At 48.7% G+C, this 15,767-nt stretch overlaps 2 protein-coding genes across 2 annotated transcripts; one reads left to right on the top strand and one right to left on the bottom strand.

The window, feature by feature from the left end:
- Positions 1 to 303: 303 nt before the first annotated feature.
- Positions 304 to 6,617, bottom strand: PSMB11 (proteasome subunit beta 11). The gene is made up of 2 exons (XM_001918322.4): positions 5,554 to 6,617; positions 304 to 1,707 (listed from the first exon to the last, which is right to left on the bottom strand). The coding sequence occupies exons 1-2, from the start codon at positions 5,596 to 5,598 to the stop codon at positions 928 to 930; spliced, it is 825 nt and encodes a 274-aa protein (XP_001918357.3). The 5' UTR covers positions 5,599 to 6,617; the 3' UTR covers positions 304 to 927.
- PSMB5 (proteasome 20S subunit beta 5) lies at positions 6,254 to 11,992 on the top strand. The gene is made up of 3 exons (XM_001494488.7): positions 6,254 to 6,451; positions 7,166 to 7,472; positions 11,483 to 11,992. The coding sequence occupies exons 1-3, from the start codon at positions 6,254 to 6,256 to the stop codon at positions 11,767 to 11,769; spliced, it is 792 nt and encodes a 263-aa protein (XP_001494538.3). The 3' UTR covers positions 11,770 to 11,992.
- Positions 11,993 to 15,767: the final 3,775 nt, after the last annotated feature.

Here is a 15,767-nt window from a genome sequence, read left to right as displayed (position 1 = left end):
AGGCCCTGGCAGGTAGGGCCAGATGAGACTCTGTGGGCAGCTTCCCTGGGTTCCTCTGCCAGGCCCTCGGGCTCCTCTGGGCTCCTTCATCCCCGGCCATCAGGCAGAGGCTTGGCCCAGCTCCTCTCCCCACCTTATTCCCCAGACGCCTGCAGGGCCACGGTGGGGAGAGGAAAGACAGAGAAGAGAACCCGGGAGGAGAGGTTGTGCTGAAGGGGCGCAGCTCTGGAGCGGAAGGCCTGGGTCCACGCCACTTACTGTGTGACCTGGGAAAGTCACATAATCCTTTGAACATGTTTCCTCTTCTGTAAAGTGAGGATAATTTTTACTTCAAAGAGTTATCATGAGATCTGCCTTCAGTAAAGGCACGATCATTACAGTCATTAGAGTCAAGCAAGTGGGGGGGGGGGGCAGAGGAGGAGAGTCCCTCACCACCCACGGTGTCCACACCGCACTGCCCCCTGCCCCTCCCAGCCTGGCCCCGCCCCGAGCCACTCTCCCCACCTCATTCCTCTCCCAGCCACCCCAACGCACCAAGGTGAGAAAGGGACAGAGACCCTGAAGCTGAGATGAGGATGGAAACAGGAGGAAGAAGAGAGACCAGGGATGGGATGGAAAATAGCAAAGAGGATGGAAAGAAAAGGGTCTAGCACCCAGCACAGTGGGTCTGGTGTGCAGCAGGCATGCAGTAAGTACTTGCTGAAAGAAGGACTTGGCCGAGAAGGGGCGGGACCAATCTACTGGGCATCACTAGGAACGTGTTGGACAGAACAATCAGTAGCTCTGGGAGGCAGAAAGGGATGGAGACTTGGAACAAATGAAGCTGGCAACCCATGAGGGCTGGAGCTAGAAGCTGTGAAGCTGCTCCCCCTGCCGCCCCATCCTCTCACCCACTCCCTGGGCTAGCCCCCCAAGTCCTGTCACTTATCACAGCGTCTCAGTCTCTGCGGGCATCCTGGAGTCTCCGGGTTCCAGCCCCCGCGGAGAGTTCTCCACCTTTGCCAGCTCTGTAGGGGTGGCAGGCTCCGGATGGGCCTCGCTGGCCTCCTCCTCCTCTTCCTTCTCTGGCTCTGGGAGTTTCTGCAGCTCAGAGTAGAGCACCCAGGCATCATTGCGCGACACATACTCCCATCCACTCTCTCGCACGTGAAAAAGGTCTACAGAACCCCCAGAGTAAGCATCACGGTGGGTGGCATGGGCCACGGCGCAGCGAGCCAGGGCGTAGGCTTCCTGGGTGGTCATGTCGTAGCGGTAGCCGCGGTCCAGCACGCCATAGGCATAGGGAGATCCAGAGCCCACCGAGAAGATGTCCCCCTGCAGGCGGGTGCCATCGCTGTAGACATAGAAGAGGGCCGGGCCAGAGCGGTCCCAGCCACACAGGGCAGTGGCCACACACAGATCCAGCCCCCGGTAGTGGGACATCATGGCTGACAAGAGTTTGGCGGCACTGGCCACACTGGGCAGCTGCCCCTCCCTCAGTGCCCGCAGCCGCAGCTCCCGCTGTAGCACCCGGTACCATGTGGCACAGTCGGCGGAGGTGCCAGAGGTGGTGCCCAGGAGGTGCTGGTGCACAGGGATGACCTTGCGTGAGGCTGGACAGGCCACATAGTTGCCACAGGAGGAACGCGTGTCAGCTGCAGCAATGACTCCGTGACGGAAGCGGAAGGCCAGGGTGGTGGTGCCGTGGGCCAGCCTGGGGCCGTGGATCTGCAAGAAGGTTTGAGGGTCACAGCCCCGGGGCACAGCCCAGCCACCAGCCTGAGGCAGGTGAGGTGACAATCCCTGGGTGTCCGGGGCCTGCCACTTGCATACATCCTGCAGAGCCATCCCAGGAGTCGAGTGAAGGCTGGAAGGAGCAAGGCAGGGATTTGTGGGCTGGGGTCAGCTGAGGAAAGAGGGACGCTAAGGAGATGCTGGGCTACAGCCAGAACCAGTGAGGAAGGCATATGATCTGTGGCTTCACTCCTCCCTAACTCCAAATCAGGCTTTGGAACAAGCTGAGGGGGAAGCCCCCTCCTCCCCAGAGGACTGCTGAGGGGAGACAGGATGAGGCCAGCAGAGTCTCCAGTGCTGGGAAGACGCTGCCCATGACATATCTGAGCGTCACCCAAGGAGTCTCCTGTCTGTCATCCCCCAAGCACCTGGAGTGGCTGGGGGCTGGGTTAACTGCAAAGGAAAGGAGCAGCACGTGGAAGGAGTACAGCGGGCTCCTCTTGTTTTCCCTGCACAATGGAAAGAGACTGGTTTGTAATTCTAAGGCAGGAGAAACAAGTGACCTTGACCCCATAATGCTGAGTCTAGGTCTCAGACCAACCAGGGGTGGTCGAGGAGTAAGGTTGCTGGACCCTGACAGCTGGCCCTTCAGAAAGATGGTAGATTGGGGCAGAGTGACAAGCTGCAACTACTTCCAGCACATATGGAGTATATTTTACTTACCATTGCAGCTCAAAGGGGTGTTGTGGGAACAGGTTTATTCAAAGAAACAGACCCACACACAAAGGAAAGAGGCTGCACCCTCCAGACATCACAATGGTGGGGCTGTGGCATCAGTTTCCTGGACTCTCAGTCTAAGGACAAGTATAAACCTGTCATGGGGAGACTGGAGAAAGCAGGAGGTCATGCTAAAGTCCAACCAGTCCTCCCTTCCTTTGAGTAGGACCACATGGGGATCTTACTGAAGAGATAAGAATGTCTCCTTGTTCTAAAGGCTAAGTCTTAGACACTTTTTCCATGGATGGATTGCCATGTCCCCAGGTCAGGCCATTATCCAGCCAGATCTGGACAGTCAAATGGCCTCCTGACTGGCCACCCTCTGGTCTCCCCTCTAAGCTTATCCTCCACACTGACATGTTTTCCCCAAGGTATCACTCAAATTCTGTGTCTCCTCGGCTAAGAAACCTTGAAGAGCTTCAAGATCAAATCCAAACCACCTTCTCCACCCCACGCTGGCATTTAAGGCCCATTAGGACCCAATCCTAATTCATCCACTACAACGTCTTTTTACTCTATTCCTAATGCATATCCTTCAAAGTCTGGCTTGAGTACCAGCTATTCTGAAAATCCTTTCCAGGAATGGGCAGAGAGAGGAGAGGCTGTGGGTTTGAGGACCAATAAGACCCAAGTGCTACTTAGGGCAATGAATCCAGACCTCCTTGGCAAAGCATTCCTGGACCCCCCAACCTCACCCCAATCTATACTGACCTCCTCTCCCACCTCTGAACTACAGCATTTGTTCCTACCCACCCACCCCAACTTTACTGAGATATAATTGACATACAACACTGTATAAGTTTCAGGTGTAGACATGATGATTCGATACATATATATATTGGAAAATGTTTACCACAATAAGGTTAGTTAACACGTTCTTTAATTCACATAATTACCATTTTTGTTGTTGTTGTTACGATGAGAACATTTAAAATCTACTCTCTTCACCTTTCAAGGGGCTGGCCCAGTGGTGTAGTGGTTAAGTTCGTGCATGCCAAACCCCTGGGGTTTGTGAGCCCAAATCCTGAGCACAGACTTACACACCACACATCAAGCCATGCTGCGGCAGTGTCCCACACAGAAAATAGAGGAAGATTGGCACAGATGTTGTTCAGTGATAACCTTCCTCAAGCAAAAAGAGGAAGATTGGCAACAGATGTTAGCTCAGGGCCAATCTTCCTTACAAATAAATAAATATATAAATAATAAAATAAAAAATAAAATCTACTCTCTTCGCCTTTCAAGTATACAATACAGTATCATCAGCTATAATCACCTTGCAGTACACTAGATTCCCAGAACTTATTCCTCTTATAACCAGAAGTTTACACCCTTTGACCAAGTTTACCCTACCCTCTAGCCCCTGGCTACCACCAATCTACTTTCTGTTTCTAAGAGTTTGGCTTTATTAGATTCCACATAAAATTAAGATCATACAGTATTTGTCTTTCTCTGTCTGACTTATTTCACTTAGCATAATGCCCTCAAGTTTCATCCATGTTGTTGCAAATGGCAGGATTTGCTTCTTTTTAGTGGCTGATTAATATTCCACCATATAGGTAACATTTTCTTTATTCATTCATCCGTCAATGGACACAGGTTGTTTCCATGTCTTGGCGATTGTGAATAATGCCACAATGAACATTGGAGTGCAGATATCTCTACAAGATAGTGATTTCATTTCCTTGTGATAAATACTCAGATGTGGGATTGCTAGATCACAGCATAGTTCTAGCTTTAATTTTTTGACTAATCTCCATACTGTTTTAGTGGCTGCACCAATTTACATTCCCACCAAGAGCAGCACTTATCATTTGTACCTCTCCTTTTTGAGGTCTCCATGTGTAGGGACCTCGGACCAGAGAACTAACGTAAGGTAAATCGGGAACAGATTATGGAATGCCTTGAATGCCATGCTGAAGAGCCGAACTTTACAGAACATTTTTGAGCAGGCGAGTGATAAGATCAAGCTGGTGTTTTAGGAAAATCAAGCTGGTGGTATGCAGAATGAATTAGAGAGTATAGTTTGGGCCCGGAAAATAAGGAGAAGATTTCAAGAGTGAGGAGATAAGAAGCCAAAGGTTGTATCAGTTACAATGAAAAAGAAGGTGAGAAGCATTGCAGAGGAAGAATCAACAGGACCTGGCAACTTACTGGATGTGGAAGAAAGGAAGGGGAGTTGTTAAAGGTGAGTCAGGGCTTCAAGCCTCTGTGACTGGAAGAACACTGCTGTCATTCTTTCACGTACTCATTTGGCAAACATATATTAAGCACACAGTGGGCACAGAGATGAATAGTAGAGATATACCTATCTTTAAAAGCGTACAATCCAGTAGGAAATAAACATACACTTAAAATCAGGTAAAATGTGAAAGTGCCTTAAGAGAGGTACAAATGCTATCAGTGGCAGAGTGACAGAACCCCTGACAGAAGGCAGAAGGAGGACAAGTTGCATTGCAGGGGCGACTGCAAAATAATACCTGCTCAATAAACAGAGGTACTCTGCATTTTCCACTCCAGCTAAGTGTGAGACACAGATAAAGATCTTCTGCTTCATTCCATTCTGATGGTTGGGCTTGGAAAGGGTTGCCAAATTTCAGCATTAAAAATACAACACGCTGGGGAAAAGGAGGGGCTGAGTTGGGCATCAGAGGAAAGAGAAATTTAGATATTGATGGATGTTGCCACTGAAATCCACCAAGGAAGGCCAGACACTGACTTCATAGAGCCTTAAAGCAGGAGGCAACATTTCATACATTTGCCCACTTCCTTGCTTGTTATGGTTCCCAAAAGAGTTGAAAAATGAAGGTGGGTGGAGAGGGAGAGAGGCAATGAAATATAGCACATTCCCGACTAAAGAGCTTGTCTTAGCAAGCTTAAGTTTGGAGAACCGCTTGGTACATTTTTATGGAGTCTCCACTGTCCTCTAGGCTCTGAGGTGGTAAAGGACTATGGACTCAGTTATGCAGGAGCTGAATTGAGAATCTGGTTTGTGGATTAACTGGGCCCTTTGCTTTTCCTTCTTTATTCTTCTACCTGCCTTTTGAGCAATTCATTACTTACAAGATCTTCCAGCAGAGGGTGGGAGTAAAGAGAATATTGAATCATCCAAGTTGGTTACTGTTAGAGAACGTGGGCACTGTGGCGATTAATGCTATCAGACAAGAAGTATAGCATTTTTATAGTTGTTGCGCTTTTTACCGCAAACTACGGTGGTTCAACTAACTTCAGAGGAAAACGGCCTCAGAGGAGATCATAATTTTACCCAGTATTAGAGGGTGCCCTTAAACAAAATGGCAACTCCAGTCGCGTTAATAGGGCGCAGAAGCCGTAGAGGTGTAAAGCGTTGCTGGGACGCCGGGCTGGGCGGGGACGACATACGCTAAGGGTTCAGACTGATTTTCAACCAGTCACGCCCTTCCCAAAGATGGCCGGCCCCACTTCCCGCGCTCGACATGGACGTTTCCGATCCCTTCCTATGAATTTGAGGTGAATCTAATCCATTACTGCTCTCATGACCAGAGTCAAGATGGCAGCCACACGCCTTTAGAATTTAAGGGTAGTGAAGTCATTCATTTTCCTCCCTCTCGGTGATAAAGGTTCCTTGCGTCTGGCTCTTGTTTTTGGAGGCGTGGTTGCCAGCAGTTAAAATGGCTCCCGGCTGGGGTAGATTTGATAGGACGTGAAGCTGCGACGGCAAGGCGTTGCCCGGCCGCTCTTTGCGGGCCGGTATCCCCTGGAGTCCCTTCTGCCCTTACTAGACATGGCGCTGGCCAGTGTGTTAGAGAGGCAGCTACCGGTGAACCGGCGCGGGTTTTTCGGACTCGGGGGTCGTGCGGATCTGCTGGACCTGGGTCCAGGGAGTCCCAGTGATGGGCTGACCCTGGCCGCGCCCAGCTGGGGTGTCCCAGAGGAGCCGAGAATCGAAATGCTTCATGGAACCACCACCCTGGCCTTCAAGGTGCGGACCCCGCCGCCGCGCCGGGCTGAGTCCCGCGAGTCCGCGCCCTTCCCGGTGTCCCAGCCGGAGTGGCGGCCGCGGCCGCGAAGCCCAGGCGGAGGCTGGGGCTTCTTGTCTCCACCCCGGCGGTTTCGCTGTCTCATTGCGCCGGGAGGCCTCGGTTCTCGAGAGGGGCGGTGGGGCTGGGGGTAAGTGGGAGAAGGACCCCGAGGCTGCTTGGGTTGATCTCTAGGCGACCCCAGGTTGCTCGTGTCCAGGGAAGGGGAGGCCCAGCAGCAATGAACATTGGTAGAGGGAAGGCTGTTGTAACCGTACACCGAAGGTTTTGGAAACTAGGTGGCCCCGTTAGGCGAGGGTAAGCGAAACGCTATGGCATGTGGGGGAAGATTGGTGCGAGGGAGCACTGTAGTAGGAGCCAGACAATTGGGATTGCTGACCCAGCTTTGCAAGAACGTGCTCTGCGATCTTGGGCAAGTCATTCCATCTCATTGAACCTGTTTCCTCGTCTATAAAATGAAGGTAATACTGGTTATATCCATGTCCAAGGATTGAGGTGAAGCTCAAGTGACATTAGTCTGTGGGAAAGTGTATTGTGGAGTATAAAACGACAGAGGAGGAGATGTTCTGGGTTTGCATTCACGCAAAGAGAAATGTCAGGGAGATGTTTTTGTGGTCTGATGTGGCCTGCCTTGTGTTTTCCTCTGATCTTGACAGTTTCAACATGGAGTCATTGTTGCAGCGGACTCCCGGGCCACAGCGGGCGCCTACATTGCCTCCCAGACAGTAAAGAAGGTGATAGAGATCAACCCCTACCTGCTGGGCACCATGGCTGGAGGCGCAGCCGACTGCAGCTTCTGGGAGCGGCTACTGGCTCGGCAATGTCGAATCTATGAGCTTCGGAACAAGGAACGCATTTCGGTAGCAGCTGCCTCCAAGCTGCTTGCTAACATGGTGTATCAGTATAAAGGCATGGGGCTGTCCATGGGCACCATGATCTGCGGCTGGGATAAGAGAGGCCCTGGTGAGTTTAGCTGCAGCCACGTGATGCTTGGGCTGACACTACAGCCAGTGGGGGCTTGGACGAGCAGATGAATGAAGGGTTTTGTGTCAGTGCTGAGGATGTGTTGATTAGGACCTTCTTTCTCTTTGTTCGAGGAAGGTGATGTTGGGTAGGAAAAGGCCTTGGAGTTAGCCCTGCTGTGTCATGACTCCCTGTGGGACCTTAGGCAGGCTGCTTCTTTTCTCAGCCTCTGTTTCATCATCCATTACATTGGTTAAGTGAGATAATACATGTAAAGCATACAGTGTCTGGCACACATTTTTCCTTCTACTATCCTGTAAAATGAAAGGACCTACAGAGAGTTGAATTTGAGAAATTAGTTGGATAATAGACATAAAAACTCTAGTCACTGCTATCTAATAGAAATATAGTGTGAGGGGCTGGCCCCGTGGCCGAGTGGTTAGGTTCGCGCGCTCCACTGCAGGCGGCCCAGTGTTTCGTTGGTTCGAATCCTGGGCGAGGACATGGCACTGCTCATCAAACCACGCTGAGGCAGCGTCCCACATGCCACAACTAAAAGGACCCACAATGAAGAATATACAACTATGTACTGAGGGGCTTTGGGAAGAAAAAGGAAAAAATAAAATCTTTAAAAAAAAAGAGAAATATAGTGTGAGCCACATGTATAAGTTAAATTTTTCTACTGGATATATTAAAAAAGTAAAAAGGAACAGGTGAAATTAATTTTCACAATTCATTTAATCCAAAATACCTAAAATATTATCATTTTGGCATGCAGCACTACCCCCATTTCAAGTGCTGAGTAGCCACACGGGGTTAGTTGCTACTGTATTAGACAGCAGAATTCTCAAAAGTTAGTCATGGGGCTGGCCCTGTGGTGCAGTGGTTAAGTTCATGTGCTCCACTTTGGCTCCCTGGGGTTTGCTGGTTCGGATCCCCGGCATGGACCTACTCACTGCTCATCAAGCCATGCTGTGGCAGGGTCCCACATATAAAACACAGGAAGATGGGCACAGATGTTAGCTCAGGGCCACTCTTCCTCAGCAAAAAGATGAGGATTGGCAGCAGATGTCAGTTCAGGGCTAATCTTCCTCAAAAAAATTTAATTAAATTTTTAAAAAAACGTTAGTCATTTCTTTTCTGTTTTTTCCTTTAGGGAGTCTTTGGCCTCGGAGGAGACTTTTGGGCTCATCTCCTTTCCTTGCTTGATATAATCACCCTAGGTCATGTTCCATCATCTCTCTCAAAAGAAATTCCTTAGCCTGTTTTCCTTTCCAGTTTGTAAAAACCTTGCCAGAGGTTCAATCTTGTATCTGATGTCAGTTCCTCTTCAGCCAGTTTTGAATGTCCCTTTAGTTAAACCAGAATACAGCTAGTCACTTTCTGTGTAAGTTTCCCCTGGATGCTTGAACACAGTTCTTCTTTGCTCCTATTGTTTTGCTTCATTCATTTACCTGCTTACTAAATGCCTAGTTTTCCTCTGTTGAACAACTGTAGGATACCCACAACTTTTTCACTTGCTTTGGAGAGTATCAGTTCACTACTCAATGGAGGATGAATGAGGAGAGATTAAAAAGTGGATGTGAAGGAAGAGCACAGTTAGTTACTTTGGAAATTGAGATACTTTTCTCTTTGAAAGGCGTGGAAGAATAGTTCCATACATCTTGTGTGGTCTAGGGAAGCATTGTGGAAATGTTGCTTTGAACCCTGAGCTCCTGGGTTTGTTCCAGGTGGTGGAAACAGTGTAAGACAGTACAGAAACTGGCTGGCAAGGACAACCCAGGAAGCTGAGCATAACCTGAATGGTACCATGTCAAGAACACTTCCTGACAACCCATCCAATTCAGGATGAGTCAGCTCCTTGCCTCAAGAAGCAGACTGAAAAAGGATCACAGATCACTTAAGACAAGACTGAATGAGATGAATACCATTTTTAAAAGAACCAATAAAATGCTGAAGGAGTTTTGAGGAGGAGAGGATTACTTCTGAGGGAAGGAACCAGGGAAGACTTCATGGAAAGGGGGCAGTTGTCCCGGATGTGAAAATGAGAGAAAGGAAACATAATGGACAAAGGAAGGGAGGAAAGAAGCATGGGATTTTGGGGGAGTAACTGGAAGTCCAGTTTAATTGGAACTAAATGTGTGTGAAGGACAGTAGTGAGCCATAAACCCAGAAGAGTAAACTGGAACCAGATGACGAGCCTGCAAGGCAAGGTGGTGGCAGTGGGACTGAGTAGGGGCTAGACTGGGGTGGACATTAGGAACCTCTGAACCTGAAAACTGGTAAGGGCAGTGGTTCTCAACCTGGGCTGCATTATAATCACCCAAAGAACTTAAAGAACAAGCTCCATGCTTGTCCCCCACCCCAGACTAATTGGAAAAATAAAAAACCTGGGGTAAGTCCTAGGCATCTTTTTTTTTTTTTTTTTTCCTTAAGATTTTATTTTTTTCCTTTTTCTCCCCAAAGCCCCTCAGTACATAGTTGTATATTCTTCATTGTGGGTCCTTCTGGTTGTGGCATGTGGGACACTGCCTCAGCGTGGTTTAATGAGCAGTGCCATGTCCACACCCAGGATTCGAACCAACGAAACACTGGGCCGCCTGCAGTGGAGCGCGCGAACTTAACCACTCGGCCACGGGGCCAGCCCTGCTAGGCCTCTTTTTTAAAAGCTTCCTTAGATGAGTCTGATGCATAGTGAGAGTTGAGAACCACTGAAACAGGAAAAAGGTTAGTGATGCCACTGGCAGAATTTGAAACTACAGGAGGAAGTGTGGGTTGGTGGGGCACAAGAGAGATGAGTTTGGTAGGTAACAGAGAACCACTGAAAGTATTTGAGGACAGAAAGTTTGAATCTAAACTTGGTGACAGAGGCATCCAGTTGGAGAGGTCCAACAGATAGTTGAAATTGATAACATTTTTACTAAAATCTTTCTCTAAATTTTCATCTATCCTAGAAGTTGGCTAACTTTTTCATAAAGGGACAAATAGTAAATATTTTAGGCCTGCAGGCCAAATGGTCCTTGTCTCAACTACTTAACTCTGTGGTTTTAGCACAAAAGTAGTCATAGACAATGTATGCACAAATGGGTGTGACTGTCTTCCAATAAAACTTTATTTATAAAAATAGGCAGGTGGCCTGGCCAACCCCTGGTCCGTGCCAGCACTGTGAGCTATACGTGTCATTTTAAATTTTATAGTAGCCACATGTAAAAAATTAAAGATAAAAAAGAAATTAATTTTCGGGGCCAGCCCTGTGGCATAGTGGTTAAGTTCAGCACACTCTGCTTCGGTGGCCCGGGTTTGTGGGTTCAGATCCTGGACATGGACCTACACCACTTGTCAGCCATGCTGCAGTGGTGACCCACACATAAAGTAGTGGAAGATTGGCACAGATGTTAGCTCAGGGCTAATCTTCCTCAGCAAAAAGAAAGAAAGAAAATTAATTTTAATAGTCTATTTTATTTAATCCAATAGAGCCAAAATGTTATCATTTCAGCATGTGATACTAGCTTCATTTCAAATGCTCAGTAGTCGACGTGTGGCTAGTGGCTACCACGTTGGACAGTGCAGGTCCTTACAATGTGACTTGGAACTCCAGGCTTTATTCTCCTGCTGTGTGATGTGTGTCTTGTGCCCCTGATAACCTCGACTCTGAGGGCTAGGATTGTTTTAAACGTAATCTCCCACAGTGCCTGAAGTTCTGTGCTTGAAACCTAAGTCGTTTGAATTACACTTGCTTTTTGGTTGTGCAGAGAGGACAGGCAAGGTGGTTACTATAACGTGAGTTGAGATGAGGTGGGATGATGTAGAATCCTGGAGTCTTAATATTTAATTTGATTCCTTCAGCTTTTATTTCTTTTTTTAAGCAGTTTTATAAAAGTCCTATTTTCTCCTATTTCTGTTGGCCTCCCCTGGGTTTCCAGAGGGATAGAGAACTATTGCCTGGGAGAATGAATTAGGTGTCAAAGGGGTGGGCGTTTTTCCCCTGCTGACCTCATCCCTCTTTCTAGGCCTCTACTACGTGGACAGTGAAGGAAACCGGATCTCAGGGGCCACCTTCTCTGTAGGTTCTGGCTCTGTGTATGCTTATGGGGTCATGGATCGGGGCTACTCCTATGATCTGGAGGTGGAACAGGCCTATGATCTGGCCCGTCGAGCCATCTACCAAGCCACCTACAGAGATGCCTACTCGGGAGGTGCCGTCAACCTCTACCACGTCAGGGAGGATGGCTGGATCCGAGTCTCCAGTGACAACGTGGCTGATCTACATGACAAGTATAGTGGATCCACCCCCTGAAGGAGGGTGGATGTGGCTGTTTTGCATTTCTTGGGGGGGTGACTGTCGTTGGTAATCTGGGTACAGCACCCCATCTTATAGTGGAGGGGTCCCTGATGGTATTGATAATTTTGTTAAGCTCTGGTGTGTTGACCTCTACGTGTTCCCGGTTGTTAACGAGCTGCTGCGGAGGTGATCATTTCTTTTACTTTCTTGGATGGTAACATTACACTACTTGACCTCAGCCTGTGTTGTGTCTTTTGTCCACACTGTCCCTCCTCCAAGCACTTTACAGTCAAATAAGCCAGGACAGTGGGAGGGAAGTGACTGTAATTACAGGAAACAGTGGTGTAAAGACATTGTCTAGTGAATACATTAACGTCCCCACTCATGAAGCTAATAACAAAGGAGAAGGAGAGGGAGGCAGGGAGGAGAGAGAGAATTCCCGATTTCGTTTGCACAGAGATGAAAAGTTGATGAGGTGGAAAGATGCATAGGGCTGTACCAGGCTGAGCTGCAGAGGAAAAAGCTCTCACCCTGTGGTGGAGGAGGGGAGGCGGATGCTACTCACAGAGCAGAAAAGTGAGGAGGGTCAATCCTGAATCTTGAATGTTAGCTGAATCTTGAATGTTAAACTAATTGGGAAGGGAAGGCTTGGACCCTGGGAAGAGAGAGGACGAAGAGGTGAGTATGAAAGCAGTAGTGACCACAAGCTTGGTTCTTCTTGTCCTTTTCGCCCTCCAGTATATGTGGGGGAGAGGGGGGATGATGGTGGGCTTGTAGCCTCCTGGGCAGGAAGCAGACAAAATTGTCACTGGAACGTGTGGGTGGGAAAGAGGCCCAGCCGAGAGCAGAGAGATGGCTGATTTATCACACTCAGCACTGAGGGGGTTCCCAAGCTATGGTGACAACAGATGGCAAGGCCTTCTGTTAAAGAGAAGACATAGAAATAGGGGAAAGAGGTTGATGGGAGAAACCTTTAAAAAACTGGGAGAGGAGGGCATAAACAAGACCGCTTTGTATTTAGTGAGCAAGAAGGAAGAGAGCGGCGGTTGGTGTGGTTGGCGAGGGTGACAACTCAGTGTCATGCTTTGAGACTGAGGGGTTCGGAGAGGCGTTCATAGAAATAGAGGGAGTAAGGCCTCCCCCCCCATCTGCGGCTACCTTCCCTTCTTGCCCCTTCCCTTCCCCCTCAGCCTCATTCAGTCACCCTATTGATTGATGAGGGCTGTCGGCCACGAACTGATTGAGGCTTGTTAATTGCATTTGTCAAATGCAGGGAAATTGGGAATTAGTGAGATTGGAGAAAGGAGTTTGGAAAACAAATGACTCTCGTGCCTAAGGAGATTCATTTTGCTGAAAAGTGCCTCCGGAGCCCCTGGAGTCGGGGAGCTGCTCGCGTAGGCCTGGACCTACTGTACAGTCGAAGCTAGCAGGCACCATGTCACTTCTGCCTTCTGTGAAGCCATCAGCAAATGGTCAGCTGTATGAGAGGCACAGGTACAGTCATCTTCCTCTCGCTTAGGACACTGGTTTGCAGATCTTTTGAAAAATTAGAACTTTTAAAAAGAAATGAACTCTTAGGAGCAATCCCAACCCCTGAAAGAAATCAAATCAGGTCAAAGCAGAGTTGAGGAGTCCAGAACCTCAACCACTGAGCTTCCTCATCCGGCCACTTCCCACGGCACAACGCCCCCCCCCCCCCCCATCCCCCCGACCCTGGCGCCCTGGTACTTCTTGGAATCCCAAGGAACACAATTTGAAAATAACTGCCCTGGGAAATAACCTTGAGGGTGGAGAGAGAGTGGAAGATGGGAATTCTTTTACGTGACCCCAGAGAGCATAAGACTCCCTGGGCTCTTAGCCCATGGGAGAAAATTCAGCCTGGAAAGAAGAGATGGCCTTGAAGCAATGCTACCCTTGCCCTGTTTCTGACTCACGCCTAGCTTTGGCAGTGTCTGGCTGTTCAATGTAAACACCTATTCTGCACAGGCTGAGTACTTACATTCAGGCAAGAAAATGAATAACCTACAGTCCCGTGTTCAGGCATATTCCTGTTTGTCTGCCTTCCTGGGTCATGGATAAAAGACTCACTTCCTGGAAGAGATCAACTTATGATAAGTTTTCTGGAAAGAAAGTAGAGCAGAGGCAGAGTGACACCGCAGGTGTCCAGCCCAGTGATGCCCACCCTGCGCAGACGTGGCTTCTTGCTGCTGGGACTGCTCGGAGCTGGCTTTGCAGTGGTGGTGTGTCTCCGCTCGTGTGGGGATGATGGATGCTGCATAGCACTGGAGAGATGCTGTTGAGTGGAGTGTACCAGTTCAGGGACTCCCATCAGATTCATTTCCCAGTGCAGTCCTCTTGACAAAGGATGATGGAAAAGAAATTGCCTTAAATAGCTGGAAGATTAATTTCTCTCAGCAGTTCCCAGTCGTCCAAGGGACAGGGCTCTTTAAGTGATGTCTGACAATTTCTCCTCCTTCCACAGATAGCTCAGTAACAGCAAAATCTGACTCCTCGGGGTAGCTGATGGGATTAATCTGATTAAATAGGGAGCAAACACTCCTAGAGGCCCTGTGCCTTCCCTTGCTGGCAGGGACTGCTGTGGGGTTGAAGGTAGATGTGCCTTATAATGACTCCACAGCAGGCAAGGGGCGCTGTGGGGAGGAGCGTAAGTGGTACGTTCACGAGGGAAGGTGAAAAGGTAGGCGAGGATGTGGTCAGGAGGGAGAAGGGCACAGTTAAAGCAAATCAGGGGCTGAGGGATAATAGTTACTGAGTGTTCCCTCTTTAGGCAAAACCAGAAGGTCAGTGCCTCTTGATGTCCTCCTCAGCTAGCAAATGAGGAAACTGTCAAAGCCATTTGGGGAGTAGAAGGTTACATCCTTTGAGGGGAAATAAAACAACTGATTTATTCTGGCCCATGGATTCTATGTGGTCTGTTAGGGCAGAGAAGCAAGAGGTGGGACGAAAGGGAGTAGGAAAAAAAGGTGAGGGAGACGCGGCGGGGAGCATTTCCCTCGTCAGAGGTGAGGAGGCTGATGCTCAGTGGAGGAGGTCCATGGGCATATCTGATTTGGCGAGTACAGTTTGGTATTTCATTTTCTGTTATTTTGTGTGTTTTGTTAGATGAGCCTTTCCTGCCGGGGCTATGGCAGAAGATTAGGTGCTTTGAAACTGACCAGCAGCAGTGACCTCAAGACATGATCAAGTGCTTTATGGTTTAAAAATATACGTATATTGCAACAAAGCATCTCTGCATCTCTGTTTTTTGTTTGTTTTTTAAATTCTAGTTTCCCTTCAGGAAGCCAGAATCATATTGGGAAAGCTTTAATTATAGCGGGCGAGAGCTAGCACAGCAATCAGAGCTGCCCTGATCAGCAGCTGCTGCCACCTCCTGCCTGACCCGGGCCGCCCCTCCTCCCGCCTTCGTCAGCCAACTGTCCACATCCCTGCAGGGCTTCCCCAGGCCTGGCCTCAGAGCCAAGTTCTTAACTCCAGGGGCTATGCCCCACTGAAGCATTTCAATAAAAACCATTTCTAAAATGTCCCGTTCGCAGTTGTTAGTGGGTCAGGCAGAAGAAATTCTACCCACGTCAGCTTCTTGGGTTTATTTAACCTAACTCATTTCTCCCTGAAGCTTCTGCCTCTGAGTTAGGTGCCAAGCCTAACTTGGTACTTAACCCTTTATCATCCAGATTTAGCTGTCATCAGCCATGAATAGCCGACCGAGTTTAACTGAAAGGAAATGAGACCCCGTGGGTTCACCCTCTGCTGCTGCCTCCTCTACTCCCCCCTTCCTCTCAGGCTGCCTCTTCTTTCTGTTCTCCCCTTGCTTGGTTTCATGTTTCCTCTCTGCTCTCTCACTTTATAAAAATTCCCTTTTCTTTCCTCCGCAGAATTTAAATAAAAACCAATCAATCAGTAAACCAAGTGCAGCTTATGGACTTTAATGTAACAAGAAAAGGTTATCACTAGCTGCAGGGGACCTAAAACGCTGGTATTACAGAGAGAAACAC

The sequence above is a fragment of the Equus caballus genome, chromosome 1 (genome assembly GCF_041296265.1).
Source record: "Equus caballus isolate H_3958 breed thoroughbred chromosome 1, TB-T2T, whole genome shotgun sequence".
NCBI classification, from domain to species: domain Eukaryota; kingdom Metazoa; phylum Chordata; class Mammalia; order Perissodactyla; family Equidae; genus Equus; species Equus caballus.
The sequence above is the reverse complement of the archived record's forward strand: the minus strand, read 5'-3'. Positions and strand labels throughout refer to the sequence as shown.